The 18912-nt window shown below is 54.3% G+C and overlaps 2 protein-coding genes across 7 annotated transcripts in view; both read right to left on the minus strand.

Moving 5' to 3' along the window:
- Nucleotides 1–1176: 1176 nt before the first annotated feature.
- Nucleotides 1177–9529, minus strand: PRRG3 (proline rich and Gla domain 3). Of its 5 annotated transcripts, none has more exons than XM_053274174.1 (4): nt 9336–9529; nt 7696–7749; nt 6328–6488; nt 1177–3853 (listed from the first exon to the last, which is right to left on the minus strand). In XM_053274174.1, exons 2-4 carry the CDS (start codon nt 7709–7711, stop codon nt 3308–3310), a joined length of 723 nt encoding a protein of 240 aa, XP_053130149.1. In that variant the 5' UTR covers nt 7712–7749; nt 9336–9529; the 3' UTR covers nt 1177–3307. The 5 variants fall into 5 exon arrangements, with proteins under 5 accessions (XP_053130149.1, XP_053130148.1, XP_053130151.1 ...); XM_053274173.1 differs by having other exon boundaries at nt 1178–3853; nt 9351–9529; XM_053274176.1 differs by having other exon boundaries at nt 1179–3853; nt 7705–7749; nt 9336–9528.
- A 1001-nt stretch (nt 9530–10530) lies between these two features.
- RBM41 (RNA binding motif protein 41) overlaps nt 10531–18912 on the minus strand; it is a 39005-nt gene continuing 30623 nt past the window's right edge. Inside the window, exons 7-9 of one of the 2 annotated variants that reach the window (XM_053273966.1) lie at nt 16445–16490; nt 14120–14181; nt 10531–13586 (exon numbers count right to left, since the gene is read on the minus strand). In XM_053273966.1, coding sequence (XP_053129941.1) covers nt 13309–13586; nt 14120–14181; nt 16445–16490 — 386 coding nt within the window. In that variant the 3' untranslated portion in view covers nt 10531–13308. The remainder of the gene's footprint in view (nt 13587–14119; nt 14182–16444; nt 16491–18912) is intronic. The other variant, XM_053273968.1, reaches the window with a different exon arrangement.

The raw sequence follows: 18912 nt of genomic DNA on the forward strand, positions 1-18912 counted from the left end.
TCCAAGCAGCCCTGCAAAGAGTTGCTGCAACAGTGGCCATAAACCAAGGCTGCGCCATGAGGAGCAAAAGTTCGGATAGTGGTGAAGTTCCAGGCAGAGATGGCCACTGGCCATCGCTTGCCAGGACCACCACCAGACCCAAGGTGCATTTAATGTGCTTGGAGGGGAAGAGGGTGGTCTTGTGGTACTGAGCATGAATGGTCCCCTTTGCTAAGCAGGGTCCACCCTGGTTTGCATTTCGATGGATGACTGCATGTGAGCACTGTAGGACCTTCGGAGATGGGGCTGTTGCTCAGCAGAAAAGCACCTGCATATTTGCATGCAGAAAGTTCCAGGTTCAATCCCTGGCAGCATCCCCAGGTAGGGCCGGGAGAGACTCTTGCCTAAAACCTTGGAGGGCCACTGCTGAGCTAGCTGGACCAAGGGTCTGACTCGGTATAAGGCAGCTTCCTATGAGTGGCAGAGCTGGCATGAGTGGGTGCTGCTTCAAGCTGGGGATGTCCCAGCCGGATCTCACATAGCCTTGCTGTGTACACATCACCAGGATCGTAATACCACCAGCTGCTCTGATGGGGCTGTTGGAAGGATGGCCAAGACAAGGCAGATGAAGTGTTTCCAGCTCCTTCACAGGGCTTATAGTGTTCCAGCCGTATTGGTAAGCTGCCCAGAGGGCCAGAGATGGATCAAAGTGGGATGGGAAAATCTGCATTAGAAGCCATCCATGGCACAAATCCCCTCCAAAGCAGCTTCAGCAGGCCACACTTGGAGGCTGAAGGCCAGCTGCAGTGTCACAGGGGTTTGCCTGGATTTCTTCTGGAGGCGGCAGCAGGGAATGAAGAATGTAATTTCAATCCTCCTTTTTATGGCGAGGTTTGAATGGCTAACAGCTTTCTTGGGTTTGTAATGCTCACTCAGAGGAAGGGGAGAAGGCACCAGGGAGCCCCAAAATAGGAGGGGCAAGAAACCCACTGGATTCCTATCTTCTTTGCTGAACATGTAGGAGACCCCGAGTTGCTGGCCAGCTTCTCACTGGCCTCTGCAGACCTTGAGTGGCTGCTGGCCCACCTGCACAATAACATGAGGGCGCTTCGGATGAGACTCTGAAATGGCCAGCACCAACACAGAGGGGAGGCAGGCCCTGCCATGCACGTTACTGTCCTGCACACTGTAGCCTAGGGCAGGCCTTGCGCAGGGGAGGGGGACTGCATCCCAAATAAAGCAGCATTTCTGAATGGTGTGAAGAGCAGCGGTTTGGACAAGCAGACACACCCCACCCACCGTGATTAGATGACAGCACACTGGGGTGGGATGGGGGGGACAGATGTGCATGTCCACTCTCCTCCCCAAGTATTGACACAGGCCAGTCGGAGTATCCCCTGAAGCAGCCCAAAGTGACCATCTCAGCACAGGGTCCTGTTGACCACTGTAGGGGACCATTCTTATCAGGCCAGCTAGGCCACCTACGGGGGGGGGGTCCTTTGCAGTGTTGCCCCACATCCCCGGCACCCCCTTTTTCTCAGGGTTTGGCAAAATTCTTGGCGGTGGGCAGGCAGCAGCTGCTCTTCTATTTCTCCCTCTGTTCTTGTTTACATTTTGACCACCCGTCTTCAAAAAAAGGAAGAGAGGAAAAAGGCCGCTTTTCATTCTTTGTTGAGTGGTTTGTATTCGTTTTAGGATGCGCGGCTGGCAACCACGTAGAACATAAATCTACTTTTTCAATGAACAAAGTTTGTTTTGGCTTCAACAAAATGTACGACGACGATAAAGCACACTTAACACGCGAGGGGTGATCCCTGGGGTGATCCTTAGCACCATTGAGGGAGAGAGGTGGGAGGGGTGTGTGCGTGCGTGTGCGTGGACATGCGCGCCCTTGTGTGGTGGGCGGGAGGACACACCCTTGCTCACAACCTGAGCCAGCAGTGGCGTTCTTCTCTACCACAGTAAAGGAAGCCTTGGATAGGGGAAGCAGAAGGAGGCCACCCCTCCCCGGGCAGGCCTTCCTGGGGGGCTGTGCCTAGTTGTGGCCACTACGTTGTGTGGAAAGATACAGGCATCGGCTGCACAGAAAGCAGCCAAGATGGCAGCGAGTACGAAGCAAGAGACAAGACACAAGGGCTGGGAGGCCGGAAGGCAAGGAGGACAGAAGGGGGCAGTTCACAAACACCCGGGGGGGGGGGGATGAACAGCAAAAGGCCCGCCGGGGAAGGGTTCCAGCTGCAGAAGCCTCTCTTGGGGCCGATACCAACCCCGGCTGCTTTGGCCTTTCCTCCTGAGCAGGGAAGCTGGAGTCTGCCCCCATCCCGCAGACAAGTCAAACAATCCAGGTGGGAAGTGGGGCTGGTGCCTGGCAGGGAGGAGGGCATGGCGGGGAAGGATCCAGACCCGAGAGTGCCTGGCCACACCCGGCAGGCTGGGAGCGAGAGGGGAAAGCCCACTCACCCACCCCCATTCCAGTGTGAGGCTGACGGGCAGACAAGTCAGAAAGTAGCAGCAACTGTCAAGACAAAGAGGCAGGGGGCACAGAGAGAGAGGTGCACTTTGGGTTACTTCCAAGAGACTAGCAGCTTTCTTTGGAGCCATGGAAGGAGCTGAGGGCTGGGCAGGCATGTGGGAGGAGCAGAAGAGAGGAAGCATTCACCGGGCGGGGCGGGGGACCCTTTCTTTCCCCCACCAGCCAGTGCCCTTTTGTTGCACAAAGCTGGACTGAGCGAGGGGAGGGGGGCAAGCACAATACAGGCGGAAGGAGCGATCAGGACTTGGCCATGGCCAGCACAAGTCCCCACAAAACACACACACACACACACACACACACACACGACCAATCCGAAAGCTTATTGGGACCCAGATGCCAGGCCCTCAGTCCATAGACTCCCAAGCACCATCGGCACCAGTGGGTGGGTCTAGGTGAAACCTCACCAGAAGCAGGTGCAAAGGCCAGGGGGTGCCACGCCCCCTGCTGGAAATCCAACGTGCGCTGCCCCCCTCATAGAGCACGTGGGAAGAGGGGCGCCTCCTGGCAAGCAGCAGAAACACTGGAAATGCTTCCCCAGGAGAGAGTGGCGCCCGAAGGAGCACCGGGCGTCCCGCTTGGCCATGGCTCCCCACAATGTCCTCTGGGAGATGGGGTGGGGGCGGGCGCTCTCTGGATTGGGCGCCTCGATCTTCTCCGCCTCACCTTCTGCTGGGGAAGGGAAAGCTGTCCACGGAAGCCACGACCCCTGGAGGTTTTGGCAAGCGTGCAGGGTAAGGCTTCTCTGTGACAGCATCGTCTGGCCGAGAGGAACTGGAAGAGCAGCCCCCAGCATGGCTATTTCCCAGGGGCGGAAACGGCGGCCACGATCTCCTCGTACTTGGGCGGTGGGTCGCTGTACGACAAGCTGCCTTCCTCCCCGCTGCTGCTGCTGCTGCTCTCGGGGTGCCCCGTCACCTCCTCGTAGGACGGGGGCGGCGTGGCACTGGACAGTCTGGGCAGAGCCGGAGCCGAACGGTGGACTGAGGGGCGAAGGGTGTGGTCCGGCTGGCTGGAAGGCCCTGGGCCCCACCGGCCATCGCCAGCAGCCCTGCTGTTTGGGTCCCGCTGGCCGTGGGTCTCGTGTTGACTGTGCAAGGCCTCGCGGTACACCATCACCCGGGGCAGGCTGCGGCCCGCCCGGCTGGCCAAGTAGCGGTTCTGGGCGTACGAGGGGCGGTGGCGTGTGGCTTTCTGCAGCTGGCACCTCCAGATGATGAAGAGGGCGATCACGATCAGCAGGGCGATGCCCAGCAGCGGCACCACCACGTACATGGCGTCCGAGCGCCCCGTCCCATCTGCGGGATCCTTGACTGAGAAGGCATACCCTTTCCAGAACTCCATCTGCAGAGGGAAGTAAGGAAGGGCGGGTCAGGAGGGGGGCCCCACCCATGGCAAGCAGGCAGGCAGGCAGGCCCTGCACAGGACACCACTGAGCAGGGAGAGGGGTCAAGGAGCCCATCCCAGCGGCAGCCTGACCCTTACTTACTGAAATATATGGGCCATTGATAAAACAACTAAAATCCCAAAGACATGCATCGATCACAATCGTCCAACAACTTTTTGTTTATTTTTGCTTTTATTTAACGTATTTATAGACCACCCCAAACCTACATCTCTGGGCCGTGCCAAGGATACCAGGGAAGTCGGGACTTTGCAAGTTGGTGGTTCAGATGCCTGCCAAAAAAGAGGGGTCTCTGCACAGCGCAAGAGGGAGGGAGGTCATGCAAGAGAGGGGTCTTCCCAGGAGGGGAGCTGGAAAGCCAGAGAGGGACTCTCCCAGCCAAGGAGCGTGAACAGACTGCATGGCCATGGACAGGAGAAGAGGGACCTCCCTGTCCAAACCTGGAACGTTCCAGACTGTGAGGAAGGGTGTTTCGTATTTCTGAATTATCCCCTCACGTAAGTGCTCTGTATGTTTGAAGGAAGCTGGGTCCAGAGGCAGGGACCAGCAACATAAGACACCTGGTGTCTGAAGTGGGGGGTGGTCCAGTCCACCACCTCCTCCTTCTTCTGCAGGTTAGCCCAGGCCCCTTTGACAAACCCCTCCAGACCCATCCACTGCTGCAATATTCCAACCCCCATCCCTAGCCTCTCTGGAGTGCTGAAAACCCTATAAAGCCCAAATAAGAGAAAGGGTCATCTATTTCACCTCTGGCCCCACAACTACCCTGTTGTGCACATCCCCTGCCCGCCCTCTTTCCTCTCCTGGAGGGAACTGGCTGTGTGCAGCTCTCCATCAACCGCCATCTGAGGCCCCAAGAAGGCCACTGACCCATAAATCAGCCCAGGCATCTGGATCAGCCACCAGGGCAGAGAGCAGCACTACACTTGCAAAGTCTCTTAGGAGGAGGAAAGAGATGGCCAAGGAAGAGGAAAGCCAATCCCAGCAAAGGGAAAGCAAAGGTCAAGAATGAGGGGAGAGAAACATCCCCCAGCACACTCATGGGACCATCTCATGGGGTTGCACTGACTCGCCTTGAAAGAGCAAATACGCAGCTTGGGGGTATTACTGGACCTGGCTCTGCTTTTGGAAGCTCAGGTGGCGGCGGTGGCCAGGGGTGCCTTTGCACGGCTTCGGCCACTGCGCCACCTGCGTCCCTTTCTCCAGAAGGCAGATCTGGCCACAGTTACCCATGCCTTAGTCACGTCACAGCTGGATTACTGTAAAGTGCTCTATGTGGGGCTACCCTTGAAGAATATCAGGAAACTGCAGCTAGTGCAAAATGCGGCAGCGAGGGTTTCATCTGGAGCTGCCCAGTGGGAACACATCATCACATCCATTTTGAAAGAGCTGCACTGGCTACCAGTTTGTTTCCGGGTCCAATTCAAGGTGCTGGTTTTGACCTTTAAAGCCCTTAATGGTTTGGGCCCCGGGGATACCTGAGGGACCGCCTGCTCCCAAGGGTTGCTGCCCACTTGACGAGGTTATCTGAGGGGGCTCTGCTCCGGGTGCCGACAATGTGGGAGGCTCGGTTGTCGTGCACGTGGGACAGGGCCTTCTCTGTTGCTGCCCCCAGACTCTGGAATGCTCTCCCGGTGGCTATTTGCTCCTTGGTCTCCATCACAGCTTTTAGAAAACATGTTAAATTGTGGCTTTTACCCAGGCTTTTATTTGATTGTCTCTGCTGCTGCTCTTTGTACTCTGCATTGCTTTTATGCTTTTGTTTTAAATTTTGAATCAGATTTGTTTTATATTTTTAGCTTAATATTTTAATTGTGTCTATTTTACAATCTTGATTGTAAATTTTGCTGTAAACAGCCTTGGGATTGTTTTCATGAAAGGCGATATATAAATTTAACAATAAATAAATAAAATAAATCTCCCCCTTACATCTGTCTCGCCCCCCACAGCTCTGTGGCTGAGCCTCTGCTGTGCATGCAAAAGGCCCACAATTAACTCCCTGGCAGCAGCTCCAGGTAGGGCTGGGAAAGTCCCTAAGTGCAGATTGGAGAGGAGGGCCAGTCTTATGGTAGCAAGCATGACTTGTCCCCCTAGCTAAGAAGGGTCTGCCCTGGTTGCATTTGAATGGGAGACCACATGTGAGCACTGTAAGATATTCCCCTCAGGGGATGGAGCTTCTCTGGGAAGAGCAGAAGGTTCCACATTCCCTCCCTGGCATCTCCTCCAAGATAGGGTGGAGAGAGATTCCTGCCTGCAACCTTGGAAAAGCTGCTGCCCGTTCGTGTAGACAATCGTGAGCTAGATAGACCAATGGTCTGACTCAGTATACAGCAGCTTCCTATGTTCCAGATGACACTGAGCTAGACGGACCAGAGGCCTGACTCAGCAGAGGCAGCTTCTTGTGTTCACGTACCGTCTTCTCCTTGTTCTCAAACACCTCCTTCACCTCCTCATAGCTGCAGATCTCCTCCACACACTCCCGCTCGATGGTGCCCTGCCAGAACTCCTCCAGGAAGCCGTTGGCACGAGGGAAGCGCTTGAGGACCGAGTGGGCATTCTGTGCCGCCAGGAAGGCTGAAACAGAAGCCGCAAGCTGACTGGGATCCTCCCCACAAAGCCTCTAGCTAGCCATTGCACCAGTCATGGACTGGGGCTCTCCCAAGGGCAGACGGCTGAGCTGCCTGTGCCCACATACTCTGCTTTCCACTAGGTTCTTCCCTGCCCAATTCCAGTTTCCTTCTCCCCCCACCCCCGCCCTGTTTTACTTGCCTCAGAGAAAATATTTCTGTTTTTGTTCCCCTGGGACGTTTGTAATAGGCTTGTGCCCGAAACATTTCAGAGGCCATTATGAAGGCCTCTGAAACGTTTTGGCTCTGGGGGCCATTATAGCACTTAGCAATAGCACTTACATTTATATACCGCTCTATAGCTGGAAGCTCTCTAAGCGGTTTACAATGATTTAGCATATTGCCCCCCAACATTCTGGGTACTCATTTGACCGACCTCGGAAGGATGGAAGGCTGAGTCAACCTTGAGCCCCTGGTCAGGATCGAACTTGTAACCTTCTGGTTACAGGGCGGCAGTTTTACCACTGCGCCACCAGGGCGCTTTGGCACCAGCAGGGGTAGTCCTTTAAGGGCGGGGGAGGGTGCACTCTCACCCCTCCCGCCTCCCACCGCACTTCCCCTGCCGGCACTCCGTTTTTTCTAAGCCCCTCGGGGCAGCAGAGTTCCTCCCTGCCGCCCTGTTGTCGTCATCGGCTGGAAGTGGCTGGAAGTAGCAAGTCCATGGGTGCCCCCTGCATGCGCATGCCCATCTGCCATGCACGCACACGCACTTGCTACTTCTGGCCAATGATGACAACGGGGCGGCAGGGAGGAACGCTGCCGCCCCGAGGGGCTTAGAAATAATGGAGCGCCGGTGGGGGAAATGCAGCAGGAGGGGTGAGTGCACCCTCCCCCGCCCTTAAAGGACTACCCCTGCTGGTGCCAAAGCAACTTCGTGCACATCCCTAGTTTGTAACATGGGCCTCACGTCCAGTCAACCAACTGGGACAGGTTTATCACATCAAATATTCTTACATAATTTCTCTGATACATCACTGTCTTTAGCCAGCCCATGGTGGCCTTCAGGATTTTGCTTTCCAGTTTAGAAACTCTGGAGCTGTGATGGGCCACCAGTTAAGGAGGCCACTTGCTTGAGTCTCATCCTGTGCTTCCCCATTTCCCACCCCAATTATTTGAATCCTCATCCCTAGAGGGGAAAGAAGTCTAACACGAACTTTGCTTACTCGCCATGTTGCGTCTTCACTTGTTCACTTGAGGGTCTCGCCCATCTGTTGAAAAGAAGACAAGGCAGTCACAGGCCCTGGAGACATCACAATATAGCCCCCAAGGTATCACAGACATCACAACATAGACCCCCAGATCTGGGAGGCAGACTTCCTTAGCACAGCCGCCTGCCTTTTTGGTCTCAAGGAAATCAAGGAGCAGCACCCTAACAGGCTCCCTGCCTCCAAACCATACACCATCTCAGTACCTGGAAACACAGACTTAAGGCTCCAGCTAAATGCTTGCAGCACCTGGTTGTGTGTGTGTGGGAGGGCGTGTTTTCTAACACTTGGCTTTCTCTCTGTGAAGAATTTGCGGTGTGAGTTTTTATGCTGGAATGAGTTTGTGGTACCAAAGCAGCAATTCTTTATCCTGCTCTGTCTGTGTCTGCAGGCTCACAAAATATTTTACAAGGCAGCATTTCAGAGTAAAAACATGAATGCCATTCGCATTTCCATTCATACAGATCCCGCAAAAAAAAACAACCCCCAACAAGAAAGATGACCCTCCATGTCCCACTGAGCCTCCGTCAAGGCCCAGTCTATGTGGGCCATGGTCAAGTGTGAAGAAATCCTGCCTGTCAGGATCTGACAAGTCAGAAGCTGAGGCCATTTCCCAAAACCTTTTTGGGGCTGGGAACCCTGCACACGGGGGGAGGAGTCTTTCACTGTGACCGTAAACATGAGTAATATTTCATACTGTGAATGGAAAGAGCAGCTGACAAATGGCAAGTGATGGCAAGGAGAGAGAGGTGTGTGTGTATGTGTGTGTGTGTGTGTGAAGCCCCCTCTATGGCAGGGAGGAACTAATGATGTCACCACGGTGCCCATCTTGCAGGAGGAGGGAGCTTCCAGAAAAACAGATGCACTTTTGCATTCAGAAAAGGGCCAGCACGGTTTTGGATGAATTATGGAAGCATAGGACCCCCTCCCCCCCCCCCGCAAAAAAAAAATATCTTGTGAAGGAGGAGTGGGCAGCAACAGGTTCTTTCTGGAGCCCCGCGAACGAAGTCCCTTGCCCGCCCGCCCGCCCCCACCACTCCCAAGGAGTGGCTCCCTCTATAAATAAACTGTCCCCATCACTAGAGGGGGTTGCCATGGCAACGGCGAGGAGGCGTGAGGGATGCAGCGATGGGGATGCTGCTGACGTCACACGCTCCACATGCAGGAATGTGGTACCCACTGGCCGCGCGGAGGGAGCGGGGCCCGTCCCCGGGAGCTCGAAGCCCGGCGGGGAGTGGTGGGAGTGGCCCTGGGGGTGGCATCCCGCCCGCCCTCACGACTCACGGGATTCCTGGGAGCTCCTGCTTTCCCAGCAGCCGGGGATGACCCCGGGCACCCCATCGTCGCTTCCCAAGGGGAAGTTTCCAGGCGGACAAGACCCGCCGCAGGAGCAGAGAGAAGATTGGCTGCCGGCTCCCTGGACGGCCGTTGCATGCCTGGGAGGAAGCGGAGGGGGCGCCGACCTCTATCGTGCAGAGACGCGCCCCTCCTGGTCCCGTTCCTCCGCTAACAGTAGCTGTAGGCAGCGACGGCAGCACCCCGGGCAGCCAGAAGGAATGACGGCTAGCGATTCCCCACCCAATTCTCACCGCGGCGCCCCTCACCCTGGTCTCTCGTGTGGCCGGTGGGGGCGGCGGTCGGGCCCGCCTCCCTCCGTGCTGAGGCTCCGTCCTCGCTGTGTAGCCCGATCGCTCGCCTCTCGGTCCGCCCCGTCCAAGCCCGGGTCGCCGGCGGCGGCGGCCGCGGTGCCGCCGCCGCTGCCTGCCAGGAGAGCCAAGGGGCGTGGCCAAGCCGCGCGTCTTAGCGAATCACAGTCTCTGAAGGCGTACGGCCCGCCCAATCCGCGCCCGTCCCAGGACAGGCGGGTCCGTCAGCTTTGCGTTTTCACTCCTGCCCAATCGCAGAGCCCAGAGAGGAAGTGGGCGTCCCATGGCGCAGGGCGTTCTGGGGCTTGTGGTCCAGGATTTGGCGTTCGGAGCCGGGGTGCGGTTTCCCTCTCAGCAGCAAAGAGAGCATCCGCCTGCTCCCTGGCCTGAAGAAGTCCCGAGCTTGATTGACTGGAACACACGTGCCAAGTTCGCGTAGAAACGAGCGCAGCCATTATTGACTAAAACTGCAGCTTGAGGTGTTTCATTTTGGACCTTTGTATTTATTTAAAATAAATAAATACAATTATTTTTAAAAAGTTTAAAAATTATTTTTACAATTTATTTAATGGATATTTAGATGCCGTGACGTGTCTATACCTACAAAGATTAGAATCGTTCGGACACTGGTTTTCTCTGTGACGCTCTATGTATGCGAAAGCTGGACTTTGAAGAAGCAAGATAGAAAAAGCATTGACGCTTAGCGCTGGAGAAGACTTTTGAGGAGACCATGGACAGCCAGGAAAACAAACAAATGGATAATTGAACAAATCAACCCAGAACTTTCACTCGGGGCACAAATGACCAGGCTCAAACTGTCATACGTTGCACACATGATGCGAAGATCCAGCTCCCTTGAGAAGTCCATAATGCTGGGAAAAGTTGAAGGAAAGAGAAGAAGAGGACGACCATCAGCAAGGTGGATGGACTCCATTAAGGCAGCAATGAATGCACCACTGCAGAGACCTGAAAGGCCAAGTTGAAGACAGATAATCCTGGAGAGAATCAATCTATCTATCTATTAAAGCCAGCCTTGCTTCTGGCAATTTGCAGCAGATGGAGTCTGGGCAAAAAGGCAGAATCCCACACCTTCCTCCTCTCAAGTTTTGCACCCACAAAATTGCACAGATAATAAACGTTAAGCAAATTGCATTGCTTTATTTTGAACCCTTCATTTGGCGCACATGTATTCAGAATTTGAACATTTCTGGAAAGCGGCAGGTCAGGCAGCAAGGGGAGAGGCTCTTGGGGAAGCAGGCTAAATCCAGGAATACCATGGAGGGCTATAAACGGAGAATAGCTTGTTTGCAGAAGGTGGGGTTCTAGCAGTAAAGGAATATATAGTTTGTTGCTATATGTGCACTATCTTGGATAGAGCTAGCATGGTGTAGTGGTTAGAGTGCTGGACTGGAACCAGGGAGACCCGAGTTCTAATCCCCATTCAGCCATGATACTTGCTGGGTGGCTCTGGGCCAGTCAGTTCTCTCTCAGCCTAACCTACTTCCCGGGGTTGTTGTGAGGAGAAACTTAAGTATGTAGTACACCCCTCTGGGCTCCTTGGAGGAAGAGCGGGATATAAAATGTAATAATAATAATAATACACATAGATGTAAATTCTATGCTCCTGCAGGAGAAGCCACAGTTCTCCACTGCTTTGCATGCACAAGTTCACAGGTTTGGTTCCTGGCCACATATCCAGTTAAAGGCCCTGAATTCTTGGCAGGAGAATGTCCCAGGTTAACAAAGCAAGGCAGTGTTCCCTCTAACAGAGATTAGCAAGGCAGTGTTCCCTCTGCTAACAGGGATTCCCAGGTGTTAAGAGCATAAGAACAGACCTACTGGATCAGGCACAAGGCCCATCTAGTCCAGCATCCTGTTTCCCAAAGTGGCCCACCAGATGCCTCTGAGAAGCCCACAGGCAAGAGATATGTGCATGCCCTCTCTCCTGCTGTTGCTCCCCTGCAACTGGTATTGAGAGGCATCGTGCCTCTGAGGCTGGAGGTGGCCCACAGCCACAGACTAGTAGCCATTGATAGACTACAACTCCCATATTCCCCAAGCAAAAGCCATTGCAGCTGGGATTCTGGGAGTTGTAGCCTGCAACATCTGAGAATCCCTGTTGGAGGGAACACTGCTGGAAGGCCTCTCTCTTCCAGGGACCGGGTGAGCTGCTACCACTCAAGAGTAGACAATACTGAGCTAGATTACTGCAGTCAACAACTCAGAACATTTTTAGGATCTACCTCCGTATCAGCTTGTCTGAATGAGTTGGACGGCGGGAGACGAGACACCGTTACCTCCAGTTGTTCCTCTCTCTCCCATTCCGCCCCAACGTGAACAAGAGCTGTGCTGCCTGCAGGCTGGCCGTTCGTGAGGGAGAGCTGCAGGGGCTGAGTCTACAAATGAAGTTGAGTGTTTGCAAATGTTAAATGTTAAAATTGCAAAGGTTAAACACCAGGACTTAACGGTTCCTCCTAGATCCCAGTTTCACATTTTAACTGCTGCTTCCTTCTTCTTCAAGGCAAAGCAATATATTTGTGGATAGAATAGACCAGACGGGAAATGTGTCTAAGTAGGTTAAATCAACGGAGTCCTCTGACACCTTAAAGAGAGATTTATTGTGCCATAGGCTTCCACAGGCAAGAGCCCACCCGGCCAGAGGCATGGAGCAGACAGTGCAGGGGCTGGATGTGGCAGGTGCAGGCCAAGAAGGGAGAGACAGATATGCAAGGTGAAGCAGATCCTGATGATGAAGACATTTTATTTTATTTCTTCCCACCTTTCTTCTCTGGCGGAACTAAAGACAGTGCCCACGAGGGAGGGATCAGGTCAGTCTATGAGGCAGCCACCCATCCAGATATTGACTGGACCAAGACCTGCTTAGCTTCAAATGGTGTCCTGGTCCATCAGGGGATATGGCTGTACTGTAAATGCATCAATTAACTGGGCAACCACTTACAAGCCCATCACAGAGTTTTTAGGGGATGGTGACATGTCATTACTTGCCACCAGATGGAACCATTGCCGCATTTTTGACCACATCTGTCTTGATGGGTTGCAGGGTGTGTGTGTGGGGGGGTACCCTCTGGGCAGATTCACCACTTTGCAGGCAAGGGCTTTTTTTAGGTGGGGAGGAGGGTTTGGGGGCCCTCCTCTCCTTTTATAAAAGCTCACCCTACATGCTCGACTGTGGTTGGGGTTTACTTCTAACAGGTTGTAGAGGCACAACTGTAAAAGCACACAGCGCCTATACTCAGAGAAACCACTGGCTGGAGAGGGGGGCAGCCCTCTCTCTTCCTCCGGGGCGCTTTCCAGATTAAACACTACAACAGTGTCACTATGGATCTGCTCAGGGTGCTTCCGCTTTCCGCACTGCCTGTGTTGTGACTCCACAGTCCCTGCACTGACAGCAGATAGTGCTACAACATTGCATGTGCATCAAAAACAAGTAGCTGTGTTTTCCAGTGGCAGGAGTTTGAGATTCTGGGGATCATTTTCAGTAAGATCCTGCCGAGCTGAAGCATTTTACCCCGTTGCAGGGTTTAATCTGGAAACCACCCAACTGCTCCTCCTGCTCCTCCTGCTCCTCCTCCTCCTCCTCCTCCTCCTCCTCCTCCTCCTCCACAGAAGGGAGATCTGCTTCGGCCTGGCCACAGAGGTTGGGTCAACTCCTTGCAGCTGGTGCTGACTCAGGAGAGGGGCAGACCCCTTAGCCGGGTTCTCTTCTTCAAGACACAAGCCGGAGGGGTTGCCCCATCGCCCCACTTCTTTGCTTGAGGATCATCTGCCTGCCCTGATGTTTGTGCCTGAGGTGCCTCCCTCCTCCTGCAGGAGACCAGCCAAAGATGCTTCTTTGGGCACAAGATGCCCCAGAAGTGCTCAGCCAATGGGTGAGCAGCGAAGGGGGCTGCTGTGGTCATAGTATTGCCCAGTGGGACGAGGTCACTTCAGACAGTGTTGTTGAGTCTGATGGGGCCTGGTTCTTCATGGAGGGGAACCTGACTAACCCCCGGAGGCAAAGGGGTTGCTCCAGCCCTCTGCTCTGGTTCCTCCTCCTCCTCCTCCTCCCAGTCACTGGCTGACTCCTCAGAGTCCTCGTAGAGGTTGATGGTCGCCTGCACAGGGAAGTTCTCCAGCAGCTCCTTGCCCTCAGCGTAGAGGTAGTCAAAGGCCCTGGATCGAGGCCAGCAGAGTCTATGGAAAGGATAGGAGAAGAGACATCAGAGCTGGGCAACTTCCTGTTGGGAAGGCGCAAGAAAGCAGCCCGAGAGGGAGGGGGGAGTCATAGGAAGCTGCCTTATACTGAATCAGATCCTTGGTCCATCTAGCTCAGTATTGTCTGCACAGACTGGCAGCGGCTTCTCCAAGGTTGCAGGCAGGACTCTCTCTCAGCCCTATCTTGGAGATGCTGCCAGGGAGGGAACTGGGAACCTAGATGCTCTTCCCAAAGCAGCTCCGTTCCTTAAGGGGAATATCTTACAGTGCTCACATATCAAGTCTCCCATCCAAATGCCACCAGGGCAGACCCTGCTTAGCTGACAAGTCATGCTTGCTCCCACAAGAGGGAGAGGTTGGGGTTCACAGTGAGGAGCATGGAGGGCGCCCAACAAGGCCGAAGCAGAGTAGGAGCAGCCTTGGCTGGGCCCAAAAGCCAGAGGGGGAAGAGAAGAGGCAGGCCAGCCAGGGCCACCACGAGCATCTCCAAGGTTAGCGTGGGACACACACACCTGACAGGGTGCCGGAAGGGCGCGAGCTCCTTGCTGGGCCTTTTGTCCTCTCCATCCCTGGCCTGAGAAAGACAACAAAGGAGAGGATTGGCTGCATCCCCCTGCCCAGCTCACACCACAACACGCAAATGCAGCCCTCTCAAGGAGGTGCCCTGCACACAAGGGCACAGCTGGAAGGGATTCAGAGCCTGCCCATCACCAAGCAGAGCTGGCTCAGCCACACCGTCCCCCAGGCGCTTGGGGCATCCTCTAGGGGACCCTGCCAGAGATCCTGTCTGTTGTTGGCTGGGTGGGTGGGGAGCAGCCCCCTATTCCCAGTTCCCAAACCTTTCAGAAATGGCAGCTGGTGGTGAAAAGAAATTGGAGGCTGCGGGCAATTAAAGAGCACCATGCAGAAAGTCTGCCTGTCTGCTGCCAATGCAAGAAGAGGGGTCTCTTCTCCTCCCACCAGGAGCAGAGCCACCATTGTCTGAATGGGTCCAAAGAACCCGGGCCGCCACGAATGGGGGCCGCACCTTGTGCCCCAGCCACACCCCTGCATCTGATGTCAGCTGCAGGTGGCGGGGGGGTGCTGCTGGTGGGGCCACCGCTGGCCTCCCTACACCACTGCCTCCCACCCACCCCCTCAACAGCCATCTAGTTCTTCTTGGAGATGCAGCAACCCTGTTGACCACTAGGGGCACTGAGTTAGAAACAGCGAGTAAGGAAATCTCTTCTGACCATGCTGCCGTCTCTGCTCTGATCCCCTTTCTGATGCAGTAAGCAGCCAGGCATGTAGTTCTTTCCTACCTCTCTGATGGAATTCCTAAATGAACTACTTTACTTAGAACTTTTAACTCCATGTCTCCAGACAGTCTAAATTAGCAGTGCCCTCCTTCCTTGTGCACTTCCGCTGAGGGTGGGGTAGATCAGCAGATCTCTCCTCCAAATCTCTCTCCGGTCTCCCTCGCAGCTTTGCTGCTCGGGCAACGTCACTGGGTTTTCTCATGGCAGTTGCTAATTGAGGTCAACCTCCCCAGCGATAAGCAGAACTTGCTAGGGCAAAGAGAGAGCTTTGGGTACAGCTCATGGGTGTAGCATCCATTGGACACCGGGGGGGGGGCAGTATCCCCAGGCCCAAAGGGCGAGGGGGCCCACGAGGGGCCCACGAGCCTCAGGGCGGACCCCCTAGCCGCCATGCAGGAGCCGCTGAAGGAGGGGCTGCCCGGCCTCAATCCGCCTCCGCCGCCGACCCCATACCTGGTCTGGCTCCACGCCGTCAAGCTAGTGTTGGTTGCCCGGCCCCTTGCATCTGACATCAACTTGGGGCTCTGGGGCACATGTGTGCTTTGCAAGTGTGCTGGAGGATGTATGAGGCCCCCGGCACAGCTCCTTTGTGTGTAAGTGAAATCCGCCTCCGTGGTGGCTTCCTCCATTCCCTCACCTCCCAGTTTCCCACCTGGGCTCCACCCATGCCACTGCACGGAGCTGGAAAGACTCCTCTGGGAGGCAGCTGGCCGCTTTGGGGTTTGTTGCTAAGCAAAGTGGTGCTGGGCTCCCAGTCCCAGTCCTTTTCTGGAAGCCGGCTCTCCTGGTGGTGGTGCAGCAGCAGCAGCAGCTCAGCGGACCTGGGCTCTCGCCAGCCAGCTGCTTGCACCAAATCCCACTAACCCCCTGAGGCATGCATGGCAGCCATGCCAGAGAACAAGCCTCCCTTTCATCCCCTCTGCTTGGATCAGCAGGATTCCTTGGGCGTGTTCCAGAGATGCAAAACAACAACAACAACAACAACAACAACAACAACAAAAGCCTACCCTGCCCGCACTGGGGTGGAACGGGCAGCAACAACAAGAACAAATATTTATATCCCGCTTTTCAACAAAAGTTTCCAAAGTGGCTCACTTTGTAATAACAATTTACAAAGTAATTTACAAAGCAATTTAATTTATTACTCAGTAATAACAAATACATAAATAAGATGGATCCCTGTCCCCAAAGGGCTCACAATCCAAAAAGAAACATAAAAGAGACACCAGCAACAGTCACTGGAGGTGCTGTGCTGGGAGTGGAGAGGGCCAGTTACTCTCCCCCTGCTCAATAAAGAGTATCACCAAAGATAACTCTAGCCCAGGGGTGGGCACACTCCTGGTGTTGTTGAACTACAACCCATCATCCTCAGTGGCATGACTGGGGATGATGGGAGTTGTGCTTCTGCAACACCTAGAGGGCTGAGTGTGCCCACCCTTGGCCTAGCCCAAACTTGGCACATGGGCTCCCCAGGAGAGAGGCCCCATCACTCCACCCTCAGCCTGGTGCCTCTGACTCTGCCATTCGGGCGGCACTTACAGGGCTCTTCTGATGCAGCCATGGTCTCCACAAGGCGGCAGCAGGTCTGCAGGGGAAAGGAGGAGAGAGATGGCAACATTTCTCATTTATTTATTTATGCATATCCCGCCTCTCAAGTACACTACTGCTCGGGGCGGCTCACAACAATAAGAAGAAGCTGCAGTGTAAAATAAGACTAATAAAATGAACCAGATTTGTTAAACAAGTTAAAACCAGGCTAAAACCACATTTAAAATTACATTTATTTATTTATTTTTTTTAAAAAAAGGTTCCAAATTAAGTTATTTTAAAAGCTAAAAACTGGGAAATTAAAAACGAAAGACCCTACCAGAAGTAAACAGAGATTGAACAGAGAAGAGAGCTGGTCTAGGGAGAGGAGAGCTGGTCTTGTGGTAGTGAGCATGACTTGTCCCCTTAGCTAAGTAGAGTCCACCCTGGTTGGATCTGAATGGAAGGCTAGAAGTGTGAGCATTGTAAAATATTCCCCTCGTGGGATGGAGCCGCTCTGGGAAGAGTAAAAGGTTCCAAGTTCCCTCCCTGGCAGCATCTCCAAGATAGAGCTGAGAGAGATTTCTGTCAGCAACCTTGGAGAAGCCGCTGCCAGTCTGTGTAGACAATACTGAGCTAGATGGACCTATGGTCTGACTCAGTAAATGGCAGCTTCCTATGTTCCTATTAAAAAGACCCATTAAGAATATGTTTTCAATTGGTTTTTTAAAAAAACACTCGGGAGGGAGCATGGCGAAGCTCTTCAGGGAGGGTGTTCCAAAGCTGAGGGGCCACAACTGAAAAGGCCCTGCCTGTATTCCCTGCCAACCGGATCTCTGTTAGTGGCGGGGCCATGGGCAAGTTTGCATGGGTGAATGAGCGGAGGGCCCTGGCAAGTTCGCATGGGTGAATGTGGTCTGACAGGTACCCTGGCCCCAAGCTGTGTAGAGCTTTAAAGGTCAACACAGCACCTTGAATGTAGCCTGGAAGCGGACTGGTAACCAGTGAAGCTGCCACACCCATGAAGCGACTTCCACCCACAAGCATCTTTGCAGCAGCATTTTGGACCAGCAGAAGCTTCCAAACTGTCTTCAAGGGCAGCCCCACATAGAGTACGTTGCTGTAGTCTAATATGGCCCAGAAGCGTGTGTGCGTGCACGCACACACAGAGAGAGAGAGCTACCTCCTTTGGGACACAGACAGGGGCTTCGTCCTCCTTCAGACAAACTTGGCATTTGTCTAGCAAAGAGAGGAGGACTGTGTGGCAGCAGCAGCAAGAGATGCTGCAAGTGAGGGCTCCTGTGTCAAGCCTCCTCCTGTGAAGCGCAAGTAGCCAGACAGTCCTTTCAACTGCTTTATTTTTTATTTATTTTTACTCTTACTTCTTGTTCCCTGGGTACAGAAAAGGGTCACAGAAACCTAATAAAGTAAAAGCAGTCTTCTGCGTGTGCAACCCATCCCGCTCTGTCTCCGACAGCCACCCTGTGAAGTGAGGCAAGCCTGCCTTGTTCTCCCCACATTGCAGCTGGGGCTGAGCGCCTTGCCAAAGGCCACCTCCTGACTGCCCAGCAGAGGGGAGATCTGAACCAGCCCTCTCCTGAGCCAGGCCTCTTCCCAGCCACCAGTTCAGTTGATCCACCAGGATGCCCTCCACAGGACTTATCTGAACCAAAATGACTGTGTGTGTGGGGGGGGGGGCAGTTTCTACCTTCCCAAGTCCAAGGAGAAAGCAGCTCTTCTGCGTCTTTGCCACGGTCAGGACAGTAAGCCCCAGCCACCACCCCACCCACACTCCGCTCCTGTCTGGGTCCGGGTCCCCCACTCATGCTTCCTGGAGTGTCCCAAGGAGCCACAGGCTGGCTTCTGCTTACCTCCCTCCTTGTCCTGGGTCCTGGATGTGGTCCCAGAGCCCCAAAGGTGGAGGGACTCCTCCAGCATTGCCAGGGACTTCTGGGCACTTCCGAGCAGCGTCCTCCATGGCGGAGTCCCCTTTGGGTGGGAGCAGCTCCTCGGCCTTCTGCTGGGGATCTTTATAGTCCGGCCATGAGCCCCTGCTTTCAGCTGGGCGGGGGTGTGTGTGTGTGAGTGTGCCCCAGCCATGAAATGCCTCCCAGTTGAATCAACAACAGTGGGCCAGTGGGGGGCTGAGAGCTTTGTCAGCTCCAGTAACAAAGCCAAACAGAGAGGAGAAAAATCAGGCACCATTTGTGAGAAATGCCGCAGGGGGTGAGGACGGGCAGAGAAGAGTGGGGGGAGGAGGGAGTCATAAAGCCAAAGCCGGGCTAGAGAAAGGCAGGCTGGTGTTGCTTTTCTGGGTCCCGGTCTCTCTTCCCCTCTGGAATATAGGAACATAGGAAGCTGCCATATACTGAGTCAGACCACAGGTCCATCTAGCTCAGTATTCACAGACCGGCAGCAGCTTCTCCAAGGTTGCAGGCAGGGATCTCTCTCAGCCCTATCTTGGAGATGCTGCCAGGGAG

This window comes from Hemicordylus capensis, chromosome 11, assembly GCF_027244095.1.
Source record: "Hemicordylus capensis ecotype Gifberg chromosome 11, rHemCap1.1.pri, whole genome shotgun sequence".
Lineage (NCBI taxonomy): Eukaryota > Metazoa > Chordata > Lepidosauria > Squamata > Cordylidae > Hemicordylus > Hemicordylus capensis.

Bases quoted from the DNA above. Each gene is read 5' to 3' on its own strand.
- PRRG3 (XM_053274174.1), bottom strand. The intron at 3,854-6,327 runs GTACGTGAACAC...TTCCCTCTGCAG, and splicing joins TTGAGAACAAGGAGAAGACG to ATGGAGTTCTGGAAAGGGTA.